The sequence below is a fragment of the Fukomys damarensis genome, unplaced genomic scaffold (genome assembly GCF_012274545.1).
Source record: "Fukomys damarensis isolate Sample0158 unplaced genomic scaffold, DMR_v1.0_HiC HiC_scaffold_21, whole genome shotgun sequence".
NCBI classification, from domain to species: Eukaryota; Metazoa; Chordata; class Mammalia; order Rodentia; family Bathyergidae; genus Fukomys; species Fukomys damarensis.
Window position 1 is genome coordinate 5083232 of NW_022900933.1, and position 18393 is coordinate 5101624.

The following is an 18393-nucleotide window of genomic DNA, read 5'->3' on the forward strand; positions in this document are numbered from 1 at the left end:
GTAGCTTACTCGGACCCATGAACTAACTTCCTCATTGCTCCTCATTCATACTGATGCACCTGTCTTGCGTTGATTGAATTCCTTCAGTCAGTATAAAAGTCTCTGGAGGTAGGCTTTTTTTCCCAGTACATTCCTATAAGACAAAAGAACAATGTAAAAATTCTTCCTGTCAGTGTGTTAGACTATCACAAAGGAGTATAAATGCTTAGATTGGATCTGTTGTTCAGAGAAGGAGCTATTACAAGTCTTTACAAAATGATTTCATTTATTTGTGAGAAAAGGTGAAGAGAAATTTTTACCTTTATAAATGTACTCTTCTATAGGGCTGAAGCGTGTCACAACTTTTCTTGGGAGTTCAGGTGGTATATAAGGTACCTTATTCTCTCTAGCCTTAGTTTCCCATCTGTAAAATGGCCATCCTGGTACTTACTTTTGGCCTTGTTCTGAAAATGAAATTAATGTGTGTAAAATATCAAGTCCTTGATAAATGCCAGCTTCCATTTGAGTGCTTACTGGGACAAAATACTGAAGGATTGTAAGGTATTATGCATACTGCGATTGGAAACAGCTGACTCACTGCCATGCTGTGGAAACATCTTATACACTGGGATTAAGCCCACAACTCCCCTCCCCACACGCTTCTGGCCCTGCCCCTACTCCCTAGTCCCTGGTCCCCACTACTCACTGCATCATCACCATTCTGTGCCTCCAGACCATTTGGATTAATGACACTATAGTATTTATCTCAATTGTGCTAGTCACTTAAAGAATCTTGTATTTTTCATTTCCCAGACTTGGCCCTCATGTCTGTCACCTGCTTCTGATCTCATCTTCCACTTTTCTCCAGTTCCCCAAACTCTTTCACTGTTCTCTCTGGAATCCACAATCAATCATCATCAAAACCCATATGTCCTTAATTCTTTTGTGAATGTACCCCTTTTGTGTGTATGTGGGTACGAGAGGTATTGGGGATTGAGCCCGGGGCATTCACACTGAGCTGCATCCCCAGCCCTTTTTGTATTTTGTATTTTGAGACAGAGTCTCACTAAGTTGCTAAATTGGCCAGGTGGCGCTTGAACTTTCTGTTCCACGATAATTGTGTGTCTTCCCCATCCTTGAGGTCCAGGGTGACTTCTGGATACAGCCTTCACATTCACATTCTAGTCAACAAGAGGAGAAAAAGAGAAAGCTCCCAGCTGACTCTTAAGATTCTCTCTTACTTTGTGTGCCAGAAATTAGTCAAATATTCATACTAAATCTCAAGGGGGCCTGGAAAAATGTAGTTTTTAATTAAAGGTAGCAATGGCCCTAACTAAAAGCCAGAGGAAGAAGAGAAGAGATAACCGACAGTCTCTGTCTTCCCATTTTTGTACCATACAGTATGTAGTTTGCCAAGTGTAGACTGATGATTCCAATCCATGCTCCTGAAACCCGAATCAGCTGCAACTAGACCTCTCTACTTAGATGTTCTACAGGCATTATAAATTTAAATTTAAACATCTTTCATTTCTGACATCTCAAGTTTGTTACTCTTTCTGTATCCCTACCTCAGTGGATGGGATCACTAAGTTTATAACTCCTCATATATCACCTAATTACTAATCAATTTTCTAAGTATTTCTTAGCTCTGTATGATTCTTCTTCCTTGTGGCTACCGTGTGGAGCATGCCATAACCCTTCAAGTTGGATAACAATGGATTTGAGTCATACCATGCATTTAAATCATAGGAATCTAAAACAGGAATAGGAAACATTCATACATGGAGTGTACAATACCAAAAGTGTACCGTAATGTAAAGCATGAACTTTGTGTGATACTGACATACCAAAGCAAGTTCATTGATTATAAGAAATGCACCACTGTGGTACAGGATGTTGAAAGTTTGGGAGGCTAGCTATGTGAGGAAGCAGGAGGTATATGGAACTCTGTACTTTCTGCTCAATTTTTCTGTGAACTTAAAAGTGTTCTAAACTACAGTTCAACCAGATGTGGTGGTACACGCCTATAATCTCATCACTAGGAGGCCGAGGTAGGAAGATTGCCAAGAGTTCAAGACCAGCCTGGGTTATATAGGGAGTTAAAGACCAACCTGGACTACATAGTGAGACCCTGTCTCAAAAAACAAAAATATACGTATGTAGACATGTGTGTGTTGTTTATATAGTTATATATGTATGTATGTATACATGTGTATATACACACACATAACACAAAGAAACAGTATCTTGGTTGCTTTCTTATTGCTGAGGCATAATACCTTATACTCACAACCTAAAGGACAAGAGTTTTGATTCAGATTTTCAGTCTGTGGTCTACTGTCTCCAAGGCAGGAAGGAATGGCAGAAGGGCATAATGGAGAAAAAGTTGCTCATATCATCGTGACCAGGAAGAAGAGAGAGCTAACCAAAACAGGAGATAACACCTTTCCATGTCACATCCCCATTGACCTGCCTCAGGCCAGACCCCACCTTCCACAGTGCACTCTGCCACTGAATGCACTGGTGGATGCATCCATCTGCAACCCAACCATCTTCTACAACCCCCACTTGTAGGCTCATGAGAATGGGGGAAGGGGTGATTATAAATCTAAACCATAACACAGGAAAGGAAAAAACAGATAGTGAAAGTGTTGGATGAAAACCTTAAAAGTAATTACTGTATTTACTACCTGCAGAGAACTAAGAGAAGATAAAGCATCTTTGAAACAAGAACAAGAAATCATTGAAAGAGTCTATTCAGAAAATACAAGTCCTAGAAGTTAGAAGCATTTAATTTAGAAGTTGACCTGGAAGAGTTAGGAAATTTTCAGAGGTAGGGTGGGAGGACAAAAGACAAATAATTTGAAAATGGGAGAGAGAAAAAATAAGAAAAATAGAAGATCAGTCTGGGAGACCCAACATACAAATTATAGGAATTCTAGAAAGAGAAAAACAGGTGAAATAGGATAGAAATTTTTCATCAGAATGATATTTAAAAAGTTGTGACTGAGGGAAATTAGTTTCCATATGAAAGGTGTTCCTCCTAGTACATAATATAGTAATTGTAAAATAATTCATACCAGTATACATTGTGAATGATCAAGAGTCTACTAATAACTTAAAAGTTTACAGAGAGAAGACACAAAAAAATCTTCCTATCAATAAATAAGTAAATAAACCACAAAAACCATCAAGAACCATAGTGACAAAGACCTTTCCCAGAAGCAGTACTGTAAAGTAGAAGATTTTAAATCAATACCTTTAAAATTATCAAGGAAAATTATTTTAATATAGAATTTTATACCCAGCCAAACTATCATTTAACTATGAGGTTTGAATAATGCCACTTTCATATAAGCAAGCTTTCAAACAGTAATCTCCCATGCACATTTAGTGCAATGGAAGATTTTCTTTGTCAGAGTTAAAGGAATAACAAAAAAACAGGGGATCTAGTACAGGAGAGAAGAAAGGGAAATTCCCAGAACATCAACTGAGCATCAGCTCTTAAGCACTACCTGTATATTGGGATACTTCTTTACAAGCACTCTTTTATCCAGGTGACAGCTGCACCGTTTAGTTCTTCCTCATAGGGTAATGTCTTTCCCATTTGTCAGTCTAGCTCCAATTTACAATACCTGAGTAAACTAGCAGTCAGGCTTGACTACAACAAAAGTCTAAGAATAAAATACAAATTGAATCAAGAGAAAGAAGAGAATTAAAAGGAAGCACTAGATTTAAATAATGTGGGAGGAATTAAAATTGAGAAAAGCTGATGTCTGAGTGAATGTGAACTGTAAGGGAGGAGATGCCTAGTGTATCTCCCAGTTAGTTTGGGCCACTTGGTTGTCAATAGTGTCATTAATAGAGGTAGGAACATGGTGAAGATGGCTCAGAATAAAACTGAGTTCCATTTTGCAAATGCAGAGTTTGAAGTGTATGTAAATGGACAAGTCTTAGAACTGAGCCATAGGACAGAGGTTCATTTATTTGTTTAATGTTTTATCTTCTACAAATATAGAGATAGGTAAGAACCACTTCTTTTTCTGAAAAATGTCTTATAATAAAAATAACATAAGCAAATAATTTATAATGTAGTATGCTAAATATAACACCTTTGTGCAATGTCTGGTAATGGCTCAGAACAGAGCATGATTTTCCTTGTCTGGATTGGAAGTGAGGGTCGGTAAACATTCCTAGAAGACAAAGCTAAAAAGAAATTTGACTAGCACACAAGGTTAGAATGTTCTAGAATATGCAAAGGTACAAAGGCATATCCTGCATGCTGTATCCAGATACTAAAAATAGTTTACTGCTATTGGTATGTACGGTACAAAGGAGAAAATTAAACTGGTGGGAAGACAAGTCTCAGATACTAAGGAATATGGGTTTTTGCTTAGGCAGTGAGAGAAGCCGGTGAAGTTGTTGAAGTCCAGGCAGATATGAGAAAAGAATTTTGATCCTGGCTAAAACCCAGAACTTGGTCTTTCTGAGAAAGAAAACAGATCCCTATCTTCCTCTTCCTAAAAGTGAGTTATTTTATGAGGATTTTATTTATTGGAAAGCAAAGAGTGATTCCCATTTTTTAAAGCAAAACAATTTTAAGCTAAAACTCTGAAGCCATGATTTTCAGGGCCCCTTTTTATGACAAATATTTTCTAAATTCTCCTTTTACTACATGAAATGGAATTCTCATATCGTAACTACCTGTGGTTGTTTGACTAATACCCTCCAAAAGCCAGCTCTGACCACAGTTTTAGGGCTAAAGCCCCAAATGTGTGGGTCTCAACAGACCAAGTTTGGCCACCTATCCTACAGTGCCAGTCTAGGAGATGAGCAATGAAGGACAGGAAAGGAGGTTAATCAGATAAAGATGCTCAAGGTCTGTCTCTGAGGGACTGACAGAGCTTTGGAGTTTTGTAGAAAAGGAACAAAATAGTGGGCAGTGCAAGTAGTCATAATCAAGTCATGATGTCTCAGGACTGGTTCTGGGAAGTCCTGGGGGAGCCATCATTGCTTGAGGGTGCAATTCAGTTCCCATCCTGAGATCCTGACTCCTGTATAAGGGACAGCTTTTGTTCCCATTATGGGATGGCCTGCGAAACTGCTCTTCCTGGTATCCAAGGTGACTGCAGGTTTAGAATAAGGGTGGAGATTTTTAGGCAGTGCTCCAGGACATCTGAAACTTGTGAAAGCTGGCAAGTGGGTGTCCCTGCAAATCCTGAAAATTACTTTAGTTACTCTTACCTTAGTGTCCCAAAGTTTGAAGAGGGATGGGATAGTCCAGTTAAACTTCAAACTAATAAACCTTGCATTACAGACACTCGTGGTGTAATTAATATGCCCAGAGGCAGAGCTGAGTGGGAATCTGACCCAAATTTCAGGGTAATACAACTTCCTTCTGCTTTTAGTTACCCATGCCATCTACAGCTCTAACCTGTGGGTCCTATACACAGCCACATCCTAATCCCTGCAGCCTATGATGCTACTGTTTTTGGCATAAGAGTACTTTGCAGATATAATTATGTTAAGGATGTTGAGATGGGAGATTATCTAGGTTAAGGTGTTGTGGAGGGAAGATTATAGAAGAGAAAAAATGGGCAGCGTGACTCAGGCAGAAATTGGAGTGATAGGACCACAAATCAAGGCATGGTAGCAGCTACTAGAAGCTGGAAGAAGCTAGGAATAGATTCTCTTCAGAGCCTTTCGACTGTTTGACCCTACTGATACCTTGACTTTGACTCAGTGTAACTGATTTTGGACTTTCAGCCTCTAGTCCTGGGAAGGAACACATTTCTGTTTTAAGCCACCAAGTTTGTAGTGTTTTTTTTATAAGAGCCATAGGAAACTGATATACTACTCATATATAATGTAATTCCATAGTAGTAAAATAAAGCAGAAACAAAAACAAAGTACATGTTTTTGGTGATGTGATTTTTACATTTAGGAAGCAATTTCTGGCAAAATTCCAAACATAATAAGTTAGTGTTTCCTACATTTGCATGGTAGTTGTATTCCTGGAAAATTTAGTTTATATTCAAACCATTAACCATTGTTTTCATAGCATCTGCCATGTGCTTGATATACAGACACAAAGAGGGCAGTTAGTAAAATTTGGATACATGGGTGATGGATAGATGATGTATTAGAATTATAGGGGCGTTATATTTTGTAAGGTCCAAAATTAACATGCAAGACAAAAATTATGTGTAGTCAAAATAACCTTTGAAAATTCTATATGTAATATTTAAAGTATTCAATGTCTACATGACATTTTGGACACAGACATACCATTTTTCAAGAGAGCCGACAGCTAATGTTTTTTGTTTGGTTGGTTTGGTTTGGTTTTGCTCAGCAGTGGTCTGGGTATCATATGAAGGCTATGCTTTACAGTCATGGTGAATGCCATTCGGCACTGTGAGATGCACACAGAACTGAGCTGACTCAAACACAATAGATTCACATTTCCCAAATCATAACTCGCTGTGGACATTTACTTACTGTTTGGAATAGTAGCCAGCTACCCACACCATCATTACTATGGTTCAGTAGATCCACAATTAATTAAGTGAAGATGTGGCTCAGTCTTGAGTGACTTAGTATTCCTGCCTCATCCTTTCTATTATTGAGTGATTCTCCTCTGGGTTTGGTTTTTCTACCCAGCTGGCTGTCTGTTGAGTCATTCACACCTGCGGATGGGCGTGGGGAGCTGAGGCTGTTGGCATGTAGGCTGGGACTGCTGCTGAGCGTCCTGCTGTACACAGGATATTACCCAGAGCAGAAACCTGGCTGGACCAGAGCATCACAGCAAGGTAGGGAGCCAGAGTGCACTACATGTGTGCTCCCCATAGTGATGACTTCAGCCTTCTGCCTTGATGTGAAGAGTGAGTGCTTCCTCAACAGAAGCCAAGCCCTGCATAAGCCTCCTGCAGGAAGGGATGGTTGCAAGTCCTTGCAAGTGCTTTTAATTTTTATCAAAACTATTATATGCTTCCACATACATATGTACGCACTTATGAAGGACTTGGCAGAGTTCCCTGTCCATCCATCCCCACATCTAGTTACATTTCCCAGAGTTAATTGTTAAAATGGTTTTGTATTTACTTCTTTTAATGGTTGCCTTTCTAAATCTAAATAATAGTCTTCCATTATTTGTTGATATAAGAGGTTATCTGTATAAAGTACAGATGAAAGTTGGCCAATTATGATATATGGGTGTTCTACTGGTCAAATCTTCGTTGCAAAAGGTGAGGGTTGCCTGGGCTTGGTGGTACACACTGAGGTGGCAGAGGCAGGAAGATTGGGAGTTTGAGGCCAGCCTGGGCTACAAAGTGAGTTCAAGACCAGCCTGAACTACACAGCGAGACCCTGTCTCAAAAAACAAAACAAAAGGGGAGGATGTAGCACAGGTATACTAATCTCTCCCCTTTCCCTTCTGATTTTTATTAGTTTCTACTCAATAGTTTTTTTCCATTGATTATTTTGTAAGTTTCATTCCATCAACTTTAAATAGTATTCTTTGACACTGTCTTCTTCATCCCACTTTTCTACCATTGAGCTAATGCCCAGCCCTCTTTACTGTTTTTGAGGTGAGGTCTCACTAAATTGCCTAGGCAGTCCTTGAACATAGAATCCTCCTGCCTCAGCCTCCCAAGCAGCTGGGATTATAGATGTATTCCACTGTGCTCAGCTTTGGCTCTGTCTTACTGATACAGTGTCAGGTGCTGTTACTTTTTTCATCTTTCCTCTCCCTACTTCTCATAGGCTCTGTTCTTCCCTTTCCATGGTCATCATTGTTAGTGTATACTTTGTGTTTTATAATTATTTTTATTTTTCTGAGTTTTTTTTATTTTTTATTTTTTTTTGAGACAGGGTCTCACTATGTAGTTGAGACTGACCTGGAACTCACTATGTAGCCCAGGCTGGTCTCGAACTCACAGTGATCCTTTTGCCTCAGCCTCCCGAGGGCTGGGATTACAGGCATGTGCCACCACACCTGGCTATAATTATTTTTAAGTTGTTCATGAAACTTGAATCTGAAAATTGAAAATTAATGCATAATATGTTTAGGCCGTGAGCTAAACAGCATATTGGAATCCCAGAACCCTCTCTCTCTGTGCAGTGCCACAGCCTCTGTTCCCATTTGAAAGACAGTTCCTAGTATTCTCCCATTCTGTTTTCCTTATCTCTTTGTGGGTGGGGCTCTGAAATCCTGCACGTTCAGTCAGTACACTGACACTAAATACATGATTTGAAAGCTCAGAAATGAGTTACCTGCATGGATACTGTTAGAAAAAAAGGTGAGAGAAAAATGTCAGGAAGCATAAGAAAGAAGAATTTTAGAATAATAAGGTACATTCCAAATGGCCGACTTTCAGATTTGGACTGTGTTTGAATAACTCATGTCCCTCCTTCCAGATCCAAAGATAATATTGCTGCTACAGAAACTTGGGCTCTCTACTGTAACCAGAGTTTATTAATTGTCCCATTTCATTGAGGAAAAAGTGCAGAGCAGACAGAACACTGGAGTAACTAGCTGGAAATATTCCACTATTTCATGGGAAGTAGCTTTCCATATGATTCCTGTGGAGACCAAACTCCTGGTCTAGCCAAAATAGTACTAAAGTTTGCCTTGATGGTACATTAAAGAAGACATTTTCCCCTAATTTACTTGATTAAGATTTATAGCCTCTCTGCCCCTCCAGAACATAGCATTGATTTTTTTTTAATAAAAAAGTAAATTCCTAAAATAGATTGTTAATGATGGCTCTCAGTTATTTATTTAAGGTGGATTATGCCAAGTGGTGCTTATATAAATTCCTGTAAAAGGCTGAATTGATTTTATAATCTTTATAATTAATGTTATTCCTGTTTTGTAGGAATTTGCTATTTATTTCACTGGATATTACTGTATCTTAATTTTGCTTCTCTCAAAACATCTTTCATTAACTGCTGATCATGTGAGACAGTCCCCCCAAATCTCCGATTAGTAGACTAATATTTCAGTTACTAAACACCAGGAAAAATTCAATTTTCAGCCTAAGAAGTCTATCAGAGGAAATGGAACTATTCAAATGTTATAACTCTTCGGCTGGTTTGTTTGGTTTTTGAGCCAGGCTCTTGCTATGTTGCTCCGGTTGGTCTCGAGCGCCTAGACTCAAGTGATCCCCCACCTCGGCCTACAGAGCTGCCCCACCATGCCCAACTTAATGGTTTTTAAAAATACAGTTCCACCATTCTTCACTGTCATTATAAAGTATTTGACCCCCCCCGAAAAAGGAAGAAAAAAAATAGTTATAATCCCTCTGAGTAATTCATTCCATTCTTTATGTGTTTTGCTTTACAGCTCCTACTCAAATCTACTTGTGTTTTTCATTTAAAATGATACAAACGTTTTCCTGTTATACACACAGTTTTGATAGCTATTATCCTAACAGGTTCTCCTGCCATGATTTATGTAACCCTTTGCTGTTGTGCATTTAGGTTAGTTTTGTTTTTCTGAGGTAAGTCATACCGTGATAAGTATGTTTCCCTTTAATGATTTCTCTGATTTTCTTCTTACTTCCTAAGATAAAAATCTCCCAGGGGTCTGATGTTTTGAATATTTTAAAGGCCTACTGTTCAAATTGCATTCCAGTTCTCAGTACCAGTTTATATGGTGACCAGCACTTTCAGAAACTGCCCATGTGACAGAATAGAATTTGAAAAGTATTTCAATGGTGTTGTTTTGGTTTGGATGCTAAGATGCTCCAGAAAAACCATTAAAAAGTGAGGATGTGGAAATAAGGCATTTGGCTGCCTGTGTACACATTTTATTTTAGTAAAGCCTCAAAGCTAAGCCAGAAGCCATTATTCATATTCTGCTGTTTCAAGCTTGGCAAAGTGCTTCTAATTTTTGCAACATAAAAAACGTCTGATGACAGTGACAAAGCTGAGTGATTAGCCAGACGTGCTGACCAGGAAGCTAGAATTAGAACACTGCATTCAGTCTCCATGGAAAAGTCCAAGCTTTTTTCACTTTCTGTTGTATTTAGGGAATATTTTTATAAAATTAAAAAATAGTGGAACCAGACAGCAAGTTTGAGATTGCTAAAATGTCACAAGTTAGTGGCAGTTAAAATGGTCTTCATTGCCCTCTTAGTTTGATTATATTTTCCAGAAGAGTGTTACATTTTAACTTTAAAAATTAAAAATAAATGTTTAATTCATTTAAATGTATGATAACTGAAATAATTACTCTTTTCAGAATCTATCGGTACTTTGCCTATGCTTACTAAAAATCTACACTTATTTTCTATTCTTTAAAAATGGAACAAGCCAGGTGGGTGTTGCATGGCTGTAATTCCAGCACCCGGGGAGGTTGAGGCAGCATGATTGCAAGTCCAAGCTCAGCCTGTGCAGCTAAGCCGGACCTTGCTTCAAAATAAAAAATTAACCAGGGATACAGCTTTCTACAAAGGCCCTGAGTTCAACCTCCAGAGTTGCAAAACATACATACAACATAGAAGCAGATTTAGCTGAGCACAGTGGTGTACACCTGTAGATCCCAGTTACTGAACAGGCTGAGATCAGAGAATCTCAAGTTTGAGGGTAACTGAGAGAGACCAAGTCTCAGAATTTTTAAAAGCAGATTAGGTGGTGTGAGAATGTAGCTCAGTTGCAGAGCATGGCTAAGGCCTGGGGTTCAGTCCTCAATATGGCAATAAAATAAAAGTTCAGCGGTAGAGTAGGATCCTTGCATACTCAAGGCCCTGGGTTTGATCTCCCAGCACCACAAAATCAAATAATTAAAATCCTAGTTGAACTTTTTGCTAAGTATTATCTTGATAACTTATTCACTGACTGATAATGTGATACAAAATAGATCATTTGACAAGTATTTAACATGTTCCAATATGTGCACTGAAAAACCCACTTGCTTTAAATTCTTGGAAGAATAGTTTTTTCTTAAGTAATGGGCATATTTAACTGTAATATAAAAGGGATGCTGCAAATGAACAGTGACGTTTCTTTAAAATCAGACCTTAGTGAGATTGTAGGTACTTCCAAGATTTGGTTCACATAATACATAACAAAATTACTTTCTTAATGCCAAATTAGTTAGAATTTAATATTTAGACAATTTTCAGATTTAATGTGTGCGCCAAATCTTAGGAATGTTAGGTATAAATAATTATACCTGCAGAAAATGTCATCAAATTTGAACGTATTTTAACAGTCTGGTAGATGGTGCATACCGGTATCTCAGCCACTTGGGAGGCTGAGACAGAATCGCAAAATCTGATGCCAGACTGAGCAATCTACCAAGACCCTGTCTCAAACTAAAGTAAAAGAAAAGGGCTGGGAATATATAGCTCAGTGATCCCTGGATTCAGTCCCTATCAGAAAGGAAGGAAGAAGGGAGGGGAAGAGACAGAAGGGGAAAACCCAGTACAGATGTTGATTTATAGGTTAAAATAATTATTAATTTGTATGATGCTATTTACTTTACAATAAGTTTATTTGAAGAAAAGAATTTTGGCATTTCACATCGGAGGTAAAAATGCCACTTCTCACTTTAGTAATTACTTTTTAATTTTATATTCAAAAATACATCCAAAATCTACCCTTGTAAAATTATTATTAAAGTCTTTCACTGTTAAATTATGAATGTTCCTACTCATCAATTTGTATATAGTATTCCAGGTTCAAGCTAAATTGTACTTGTGTACTGTTTAACAGTGTATAAATGCATACATTTAAAAACCAGCTGTATCATCCAAAATGTTTCTAAATCTTTTAACTCTGATAGTAAATTAAAATTAAAATTTTGGTGTTAATTATTAAAACTTTTTCAGTATTCCGTTTTTCTCTAACTTTATAATATGTAAAGACCATATATTTTTTTAAAGTTTATTTTTACATACCTGGAGGTCTTTGATTATGAAAGTACAGAGGAGTTTTTTTTTTAATCAGGAGCAGCTGCAAGGAAATGCATGAGCATCTTGAGAGTGTGTATTAAAACTGGCTCTAAGAAAAGATGGGACATTTTTTAACCAGTAGAAGCTAGATATTGCCACTGCATGCCTTGGTATCACAAAATAGTGTAAGCACTATTCAAACTATGGTATAAAATATATGTTTTTAACCTTTAATTAAAACATGACATTACATAGGCTGAAGACAGCATTTGATTCTTTTATGAGCCATTTAATTTTTATCTTTTTTCTGACTTAATGTCTTGAACCTGTGAAATGAGCATGTAAGTTAATAATCTTTCATGATGAAAAAAGAAGTCTGTGCCCTATGAATGATAGGATTAAAATGTGCCTCCATCATGAACCCATTACCATCATCCTAGACACCTGGAAAAGTGAGTGTCTCCAAAAGTCTGATACAACTTTCATATGTTCTCTAACTGTTTCCAATTTTTAGAAACTATTTCTGGTGCTAACTTACTTTGGGCAGAGTGTGTGCAAGCTCTGTATAGGAAGCACTGGGTGCTCTCAATTCAATACCCCATTCATTACCCCAATGAATGCATCCCAGGTGGCTGTTAGACAACATTAGGAGTTAGAAAACTCTACCCGTCCTAGGAAGACTCTGTTTATAGACCATAAACCTTCAAAAGTTTCCTTCTCCTTTTAGTTTATTTTGACCATACTACAGCTATAATGCAAGTGGACCTAAAGTATTAGAAATTTGTAAAATTAATACTGAAAATATTTGAGAAATTCTCATTTCAGAATATTTCAGAGAAATAACAAATTTAGCAATGATCAGCCTGCAGAGGTTAATCTTAAATAGATGTAGAGACATGACAAATAGGTAGATAGATAGTAGTTCGTTGGTGGCAAAAACTCCTTGTTGACATTGGTTACTTTATATGACCCCAAGCTTTTACTTAATAAAAATGGGAAATAATTGTTAATATGTGCAGTTTGGGAGATGCCTTCAAGAAACGAGAAAAGGAGCCCTTGATTTAAGAAGGGAGTGAGACATCGGTACTATGTAAAGACATACTCTATAAATACGTGTGAAAATCATATGCATTGTGGCTTATATTTGAGGGTGAAAGTGAAAGATTTAATGCAGAAAATGATCACAGACCTTAAAACACCCAATTAAGCTCAACTTTCTTTTTTACTTTTTTTTTTTTTTTGAACTGGGGATCGAACTCAGGACCTTGTGCTTGCGATGCAGGCACAGTGCCCATGAGCTAAGTCCCCAACCAATTTCTTTCTTAGTATTGCATTGGATAAGGTTATTGGGGAGAACTTTTTTCTCATACTTGTGTCTAGTCCTCATTGGCCTGAACCCTGATACTAATGCAGTGCTTAGTTTATAATAATGGGATCACTTTCTTCCCTTGATGACCTGTACACAAATAGCTTTGTATAAAAGTGAAAGTTATAATTTCTCTTAACAGCTGTGACATCTTATGAAGATCTTGGATTCTTTGCATTTGGATTACCTGGAAAGGTAAATTTTTCTTCTCATTGTGTCCAAAATGCAAAAAGACATTTTCCCTTCCGTTTCAAGTTAAAAAAAACTAATACATGTAAGAGAAAGACCTTCGAGGAATAAAAGGAAATGAAAGTAAGAAAAGACAAAATGATGGGACCACAGAAAAGAAGAAATCTTCATATATTTCTAAAAGCTCATCAATAAAAACTCAATACTTAAATGTTCGTATACATTTCATCCTAATGAAGGAAAGCAGTGACCTGGAGAATTTTTAAATAGTGACAGTAGCTTGTTTTAAGTATTCCTTATTAATATTGTATTATTTGTATAAATCCTTATAAAAACAGAAGAGAACTATAGAAATAAAATTATAGAAGGCCTGTTTTTCGAAAGCACTAATTCAAAGATCATATTGCTTAAGAGTTTAACAGTACTAAAAGGATCACCTAGCTCTCCCATCATTTATGGGTAAGAAAATTAAAGATCAGAGCAGTTAAGGGGCTCATTTATCTCCGATTACATAAGGCCAGTTCCACATCTGAGACCTCAAGGCTCTAAAGCTACTGCCTTTCCTACTTAAGGGTTAAACAAAAACAAGTAGCAAATATACTGGTGTTCTCTAACTAATTCCAGAGCTAGAGGAAAGCATTGTCTTTTCCCACAGGTTAACAGGAGTAAATATTTTGCTATTAATGTTATAATAATTTTTCTTTTTTTTTTTTTTAGATACCATACTTTTTTTTTTTCAGCTTTAATTGAGTTTATTGATACATTTTAGGGATACAGTACAGTTACATTCATTGTTGGAATCTTGTACCTCTATATGACAAGTCTTGATTCTCATTTTTCCCCTTACTCCTGCCCTCCCTTCACCCCCTCCTCCGAGATACCATACTTTTAAAACTCATATTTATTTTAGTTCAAAAAGGGAATTTTTGTTTGTAAGTGCTTTTGCATTTTACTGCTTTTTAGTTATTTTTAGTTGAAAACCAAAAATTGTTTTTATTATGCATGGCATGTTATTTTAAAATGTATACATTATGCGATGGATTAATTGAGCTAAGTAATATATACGTTGCCTCTTTTGTTTTTACTCTAAAACATTACCATACTGTAGATGGCTAAACTAATTTCTAAAGAGTGAATCTGGGAAGAAAAAGACACAGCTATATAATGAGGAAAAACCCTTGTATATATATTCCAATTAACTTTGCTTTTTTAAAATACAAAAAGAAATGTTTAAATAATGAACCAGGTAGCTTTGTGACTTAGACCTGAATAACCTAAAACTTGATCAAAACAGACTGTTTTCCTACATGTATTTTATTAAAGAAGAAGAAGATGTTACTGTATAAGAAAAGTTCCGGGCTGAGGGTTTAGCTCAGTGGTTCTACCGCCTGCCTTGCAAGTGCAAGGACCTGAATTCAATCCCTGGTACAAAAAAAAAGAAAAAAGAAAAATCCCTTTTCAATGTGATCCATAAAGATAAATCTAGGTGTCTTCACTGCTGTCACTGTCATTTCACTTTTGTATTTCCTGAAAATCAGTCTAAAAGAGTATAAGCTGGGCTTCATAACGCACACTTGTAATCATGCCCTCTGGAAAGCTGAGGAAGGAGATCACAAGTTGGAGCCTAACCTGGGCAGTTCAGCAATTTACCAAGCGCCTATCTCAAAAACTGGCCAGTGTGGGAGTATACAGCTCACTACAAAGGCTTGGATACAATCTCCAGTACCAGTGAATGAATAAATGGATTTTTTGAGTCTCCTTTTCCTTAAATTCTAGAGTAGTTACATAATTTTAACTTGTACCATTCATATCAGCCAATCATACTCGACAACACACTCTGCATGAAGAGTTATTTATTTTCCATTTCTGTAGCTGGGTTGCAACTTTCCAGTTTTCTTCTCTCTAGGCTCAAAGGCTAGGTGCATGCCAAGCTGATACACTCAAAAGATTGTATCATTTCCTTTTAGGCAGCACAGAATTGGCAAAGCATATCCCCAGCTATCTTGTTTTACCTACTTTTGCAGTATAGTAAAACCAGGAAGAAAGGGATCATGAGATTCCCATGATCGATTTTCAACTTTTTGTATTTTGATAACCATTGATTACACTAGCCTTTAACACTTCACTGTTCAAAACTGGCTGCCAAGAACAATTTCAAAACTTTTCTTTATAGTAATTGTGGAATTACTAAAGGCTTTTTATGTGATGTTTATTAATTTTATGTATTACAAATAGCTGGCAAATTTTATTAAAGAAAACTATAAAGAAACTAAAATTTTTTCACTCAATTGGGTATCTGTTTTGTAGTATTATTGGATTTTAATAAAATACTTACCTTTTCTATTATTTCCACTCATCTTCTGCATATATTTGTTCTTTTATAGGTGGTGGTGGCAGGCACCATAATAATTCAGAATATTGGGGGTAAGTGATTGAAAGTGCATTGCTTATACATAGATGTGATGAAGATAACTGTCTTTGAGCTTTATGTTGTGGCACACACCTGTAATGCCTGCACTTGGGAGGCTGAGTTGGGAGAATTGCCTTAAGTTCAAGGCCAACCTGGATACATGGTAAGTCCAAGGCCAGCATGAATCACATAGTAAGATCCTTTCTCAGAAAATCAATAACAAAAAAAAACTTGCCTTTGGTTTCTTGACTTACTGCAGAAACTGAATCCTGAATCTCTGCAGACATGGATATTTTCAGAAGCCCTACATTTGGCCTCCTTACTCTTTCTGGAAAACTATTTAGTAGCCCTTGTAATAATGTTTCTAAATTCAGTTTTAGTTAAACCTTGATTGCAATCTTGTTATTAAGTCTGCAACACACTTTTAAAGATTTGGCTTTCTATGATGGTGATGGGGGTGGGGTACAGTTTGGAAAACTCTCCAGTTGATTCTAAAATATTTCTTCTTACTGTTGTCCTCAATATTACTTCGGAGGGACTAAATGACCAGGTGTGGACTGACAATGTTCCCTTGTAACTAAGAAATTAAAAATGATGAAGGAGAGACTGGGCTGGGCTGTAGGTAGCTGTGTGATAGAGCTCTTGCCAAGCATTCCCAAGACCTAGATTCAATCATCAGTACTGCCGACAAGATAAATAAATCAGCCAATGCAACCAAGTGGTTTAAAAAATAAATCTGAGACAAATAAGCATTGTTATGTTATTCTTTATCTGGTTTCTATTGAAACTGAGCCCACAAATTTTTTGAGAACTATCTAGAATTATCTTGTGTGTATACGTTGTGACAAGGCACATAAAGCCAGTCTTCAGTTTCCTTTGCTGTTGACTATAGTGCTAAACAAATGTTATTAGTTGAAGGGAAAATATTCAGGGAATTCCTTGGAATTTACACAATATTGTACAGTCAAAGGAAGTTTTAATCTCTCTCTTTTTAATTACATGTAATAGTTTAAAATTGTTTATTTTTTTTCTCTCATTGAGTTTATTGGTACATTGTAGGTATACAGTACTGTTACATTCATCATTGGGATCTTGTACCTTTATGTGACAAGTCTTGGTTCTTATTTTTTCCCTTGTCCTTGCCCTCCCTTCACCCCCTCCTCCCTTCCCTATTTACAGATGCTTTATTTCCATTTGTTCATTTTCTCATATTAAAATTGTTTAAAGACACTTTTTTTTTGTATTGGGGATCAAACTCAGGGCCTTACACTTGCAAGGCAGGCGTGGTAAATCCCCGGCCCTAAAGATAACACTTTTAATAAAGTTCAACTTAAGAAAGTCTATCTTTAATAAATTTCTTGGTTAATGAAAAGAAACTTTAACATTTCACCAATGAATTGTTCTCAGTATTGTTTGGGAATCTTGAATATTCATGTTTTAGTTCTTTGAATTTTCATGAAAACCATACATTATTGAATGATAATACTTCTTGGATATTGTATCAAATCATTTTCTTTTAGCACACACCATTTCATACCTAAAAACTGGGAAAATTAATCTTTTCCTTTAGAGATTTTTATAGTGGCATTGACTCTAAGGTATGTTTTAGAATAACTTATCTTATTTAGCAAATATGTACTGCTTAACTGCGTACTCAGTGTTTCTGAATATGAATGTATATTTTGTTTTCAGTCTCTTGTTACTGTCTATGTAGACACTAAGACTCATCACAATTTGTTTACATTTAAGTATTACTTACCAATTTATGTAGAATTTACAGTTTAAGAATTTGAATCCAAGTTAGTGACCTCAACAACTGTGTTCACCTTAATATTGTCTATGTGCGGATTTTGTCTTGGTCCCTTCCTTGTTCTCTAATCTTGTTTGGACATATCTCTGTGTTAGCACTTGGCTGTTAATAGACTGCTTTTATCTCTGTGCACACTTGTCTCCCACTTTATTGTAAACTCCTTCGGGACAAAGATTTCGTCTTGTTGCTCTTTGTACGCAGGACTTAGGACATTACCTAGGACTTGATAAACCTTGGTTGAATTGAGTGAAGCTAAAATGTTTTGTATGAGCTTTTTCCAAGTACTTTTTGATTTTCTGGATATAGTTATCAAAAAAAAAAAAAAGAAAGGAAGGAAGGAAGGAAGGAAGGAGAATGCTAGACCCATCACTAATGGGTTGAAAGGCCAAACATGAAATATAAAAAAGGGACTAGACTAATTCAGTTTTTCTGGTGAGGAGAGCTGATTCTAATGGATAGGAGTCTACAGAGAAACTGGATTGGGTTTCATATCTGGGATATTGTCTTTGTTTGATACTACCACAGACTAGGGTCATTTATAATGAACAAACTTATTTGGCTTTGTGGCTGGGAAGTTCAAAATTAAGAGACCATGTCTGTTGAGAACCTTCTTGCTGGGTTATAACACAGTGGGAGGTGTCACTTGGTGAGACAGCAAGAGATCAAATTCTCAGCCTCATGCCCTTTTCTTTTTTTTTTTTTTTTTTTTTTTTTTTTTCTTTTTTTTATTTGATAAATCAAC

The 18393-nt window shown here is 36.6% G+C and overlaps 1 protein-coding gene across 1 annotated transcript in view; it reads left to right on the forward strand.

The window, feature by feature from the left end:
- Positions 1-18393, forward strand: part of Slc38a6 (solute carrier family 38 member 6) — a 55919-nt gene that overhangs the window by 6435 nt on the left and 31091 nt on the right. The window contains exons 4-5 of the mRNA XM_010605738.3: positions 13385-13437; positions 15816-15855. Coding sequence (XP_010604040.1) covers positions 13385-13437; positions 15816-15855 — 93 coding nt within the window. The remainder of the gene's footprint in view (positions 1-13384; positions 13438-15815; positions 15856-18393) is intronic.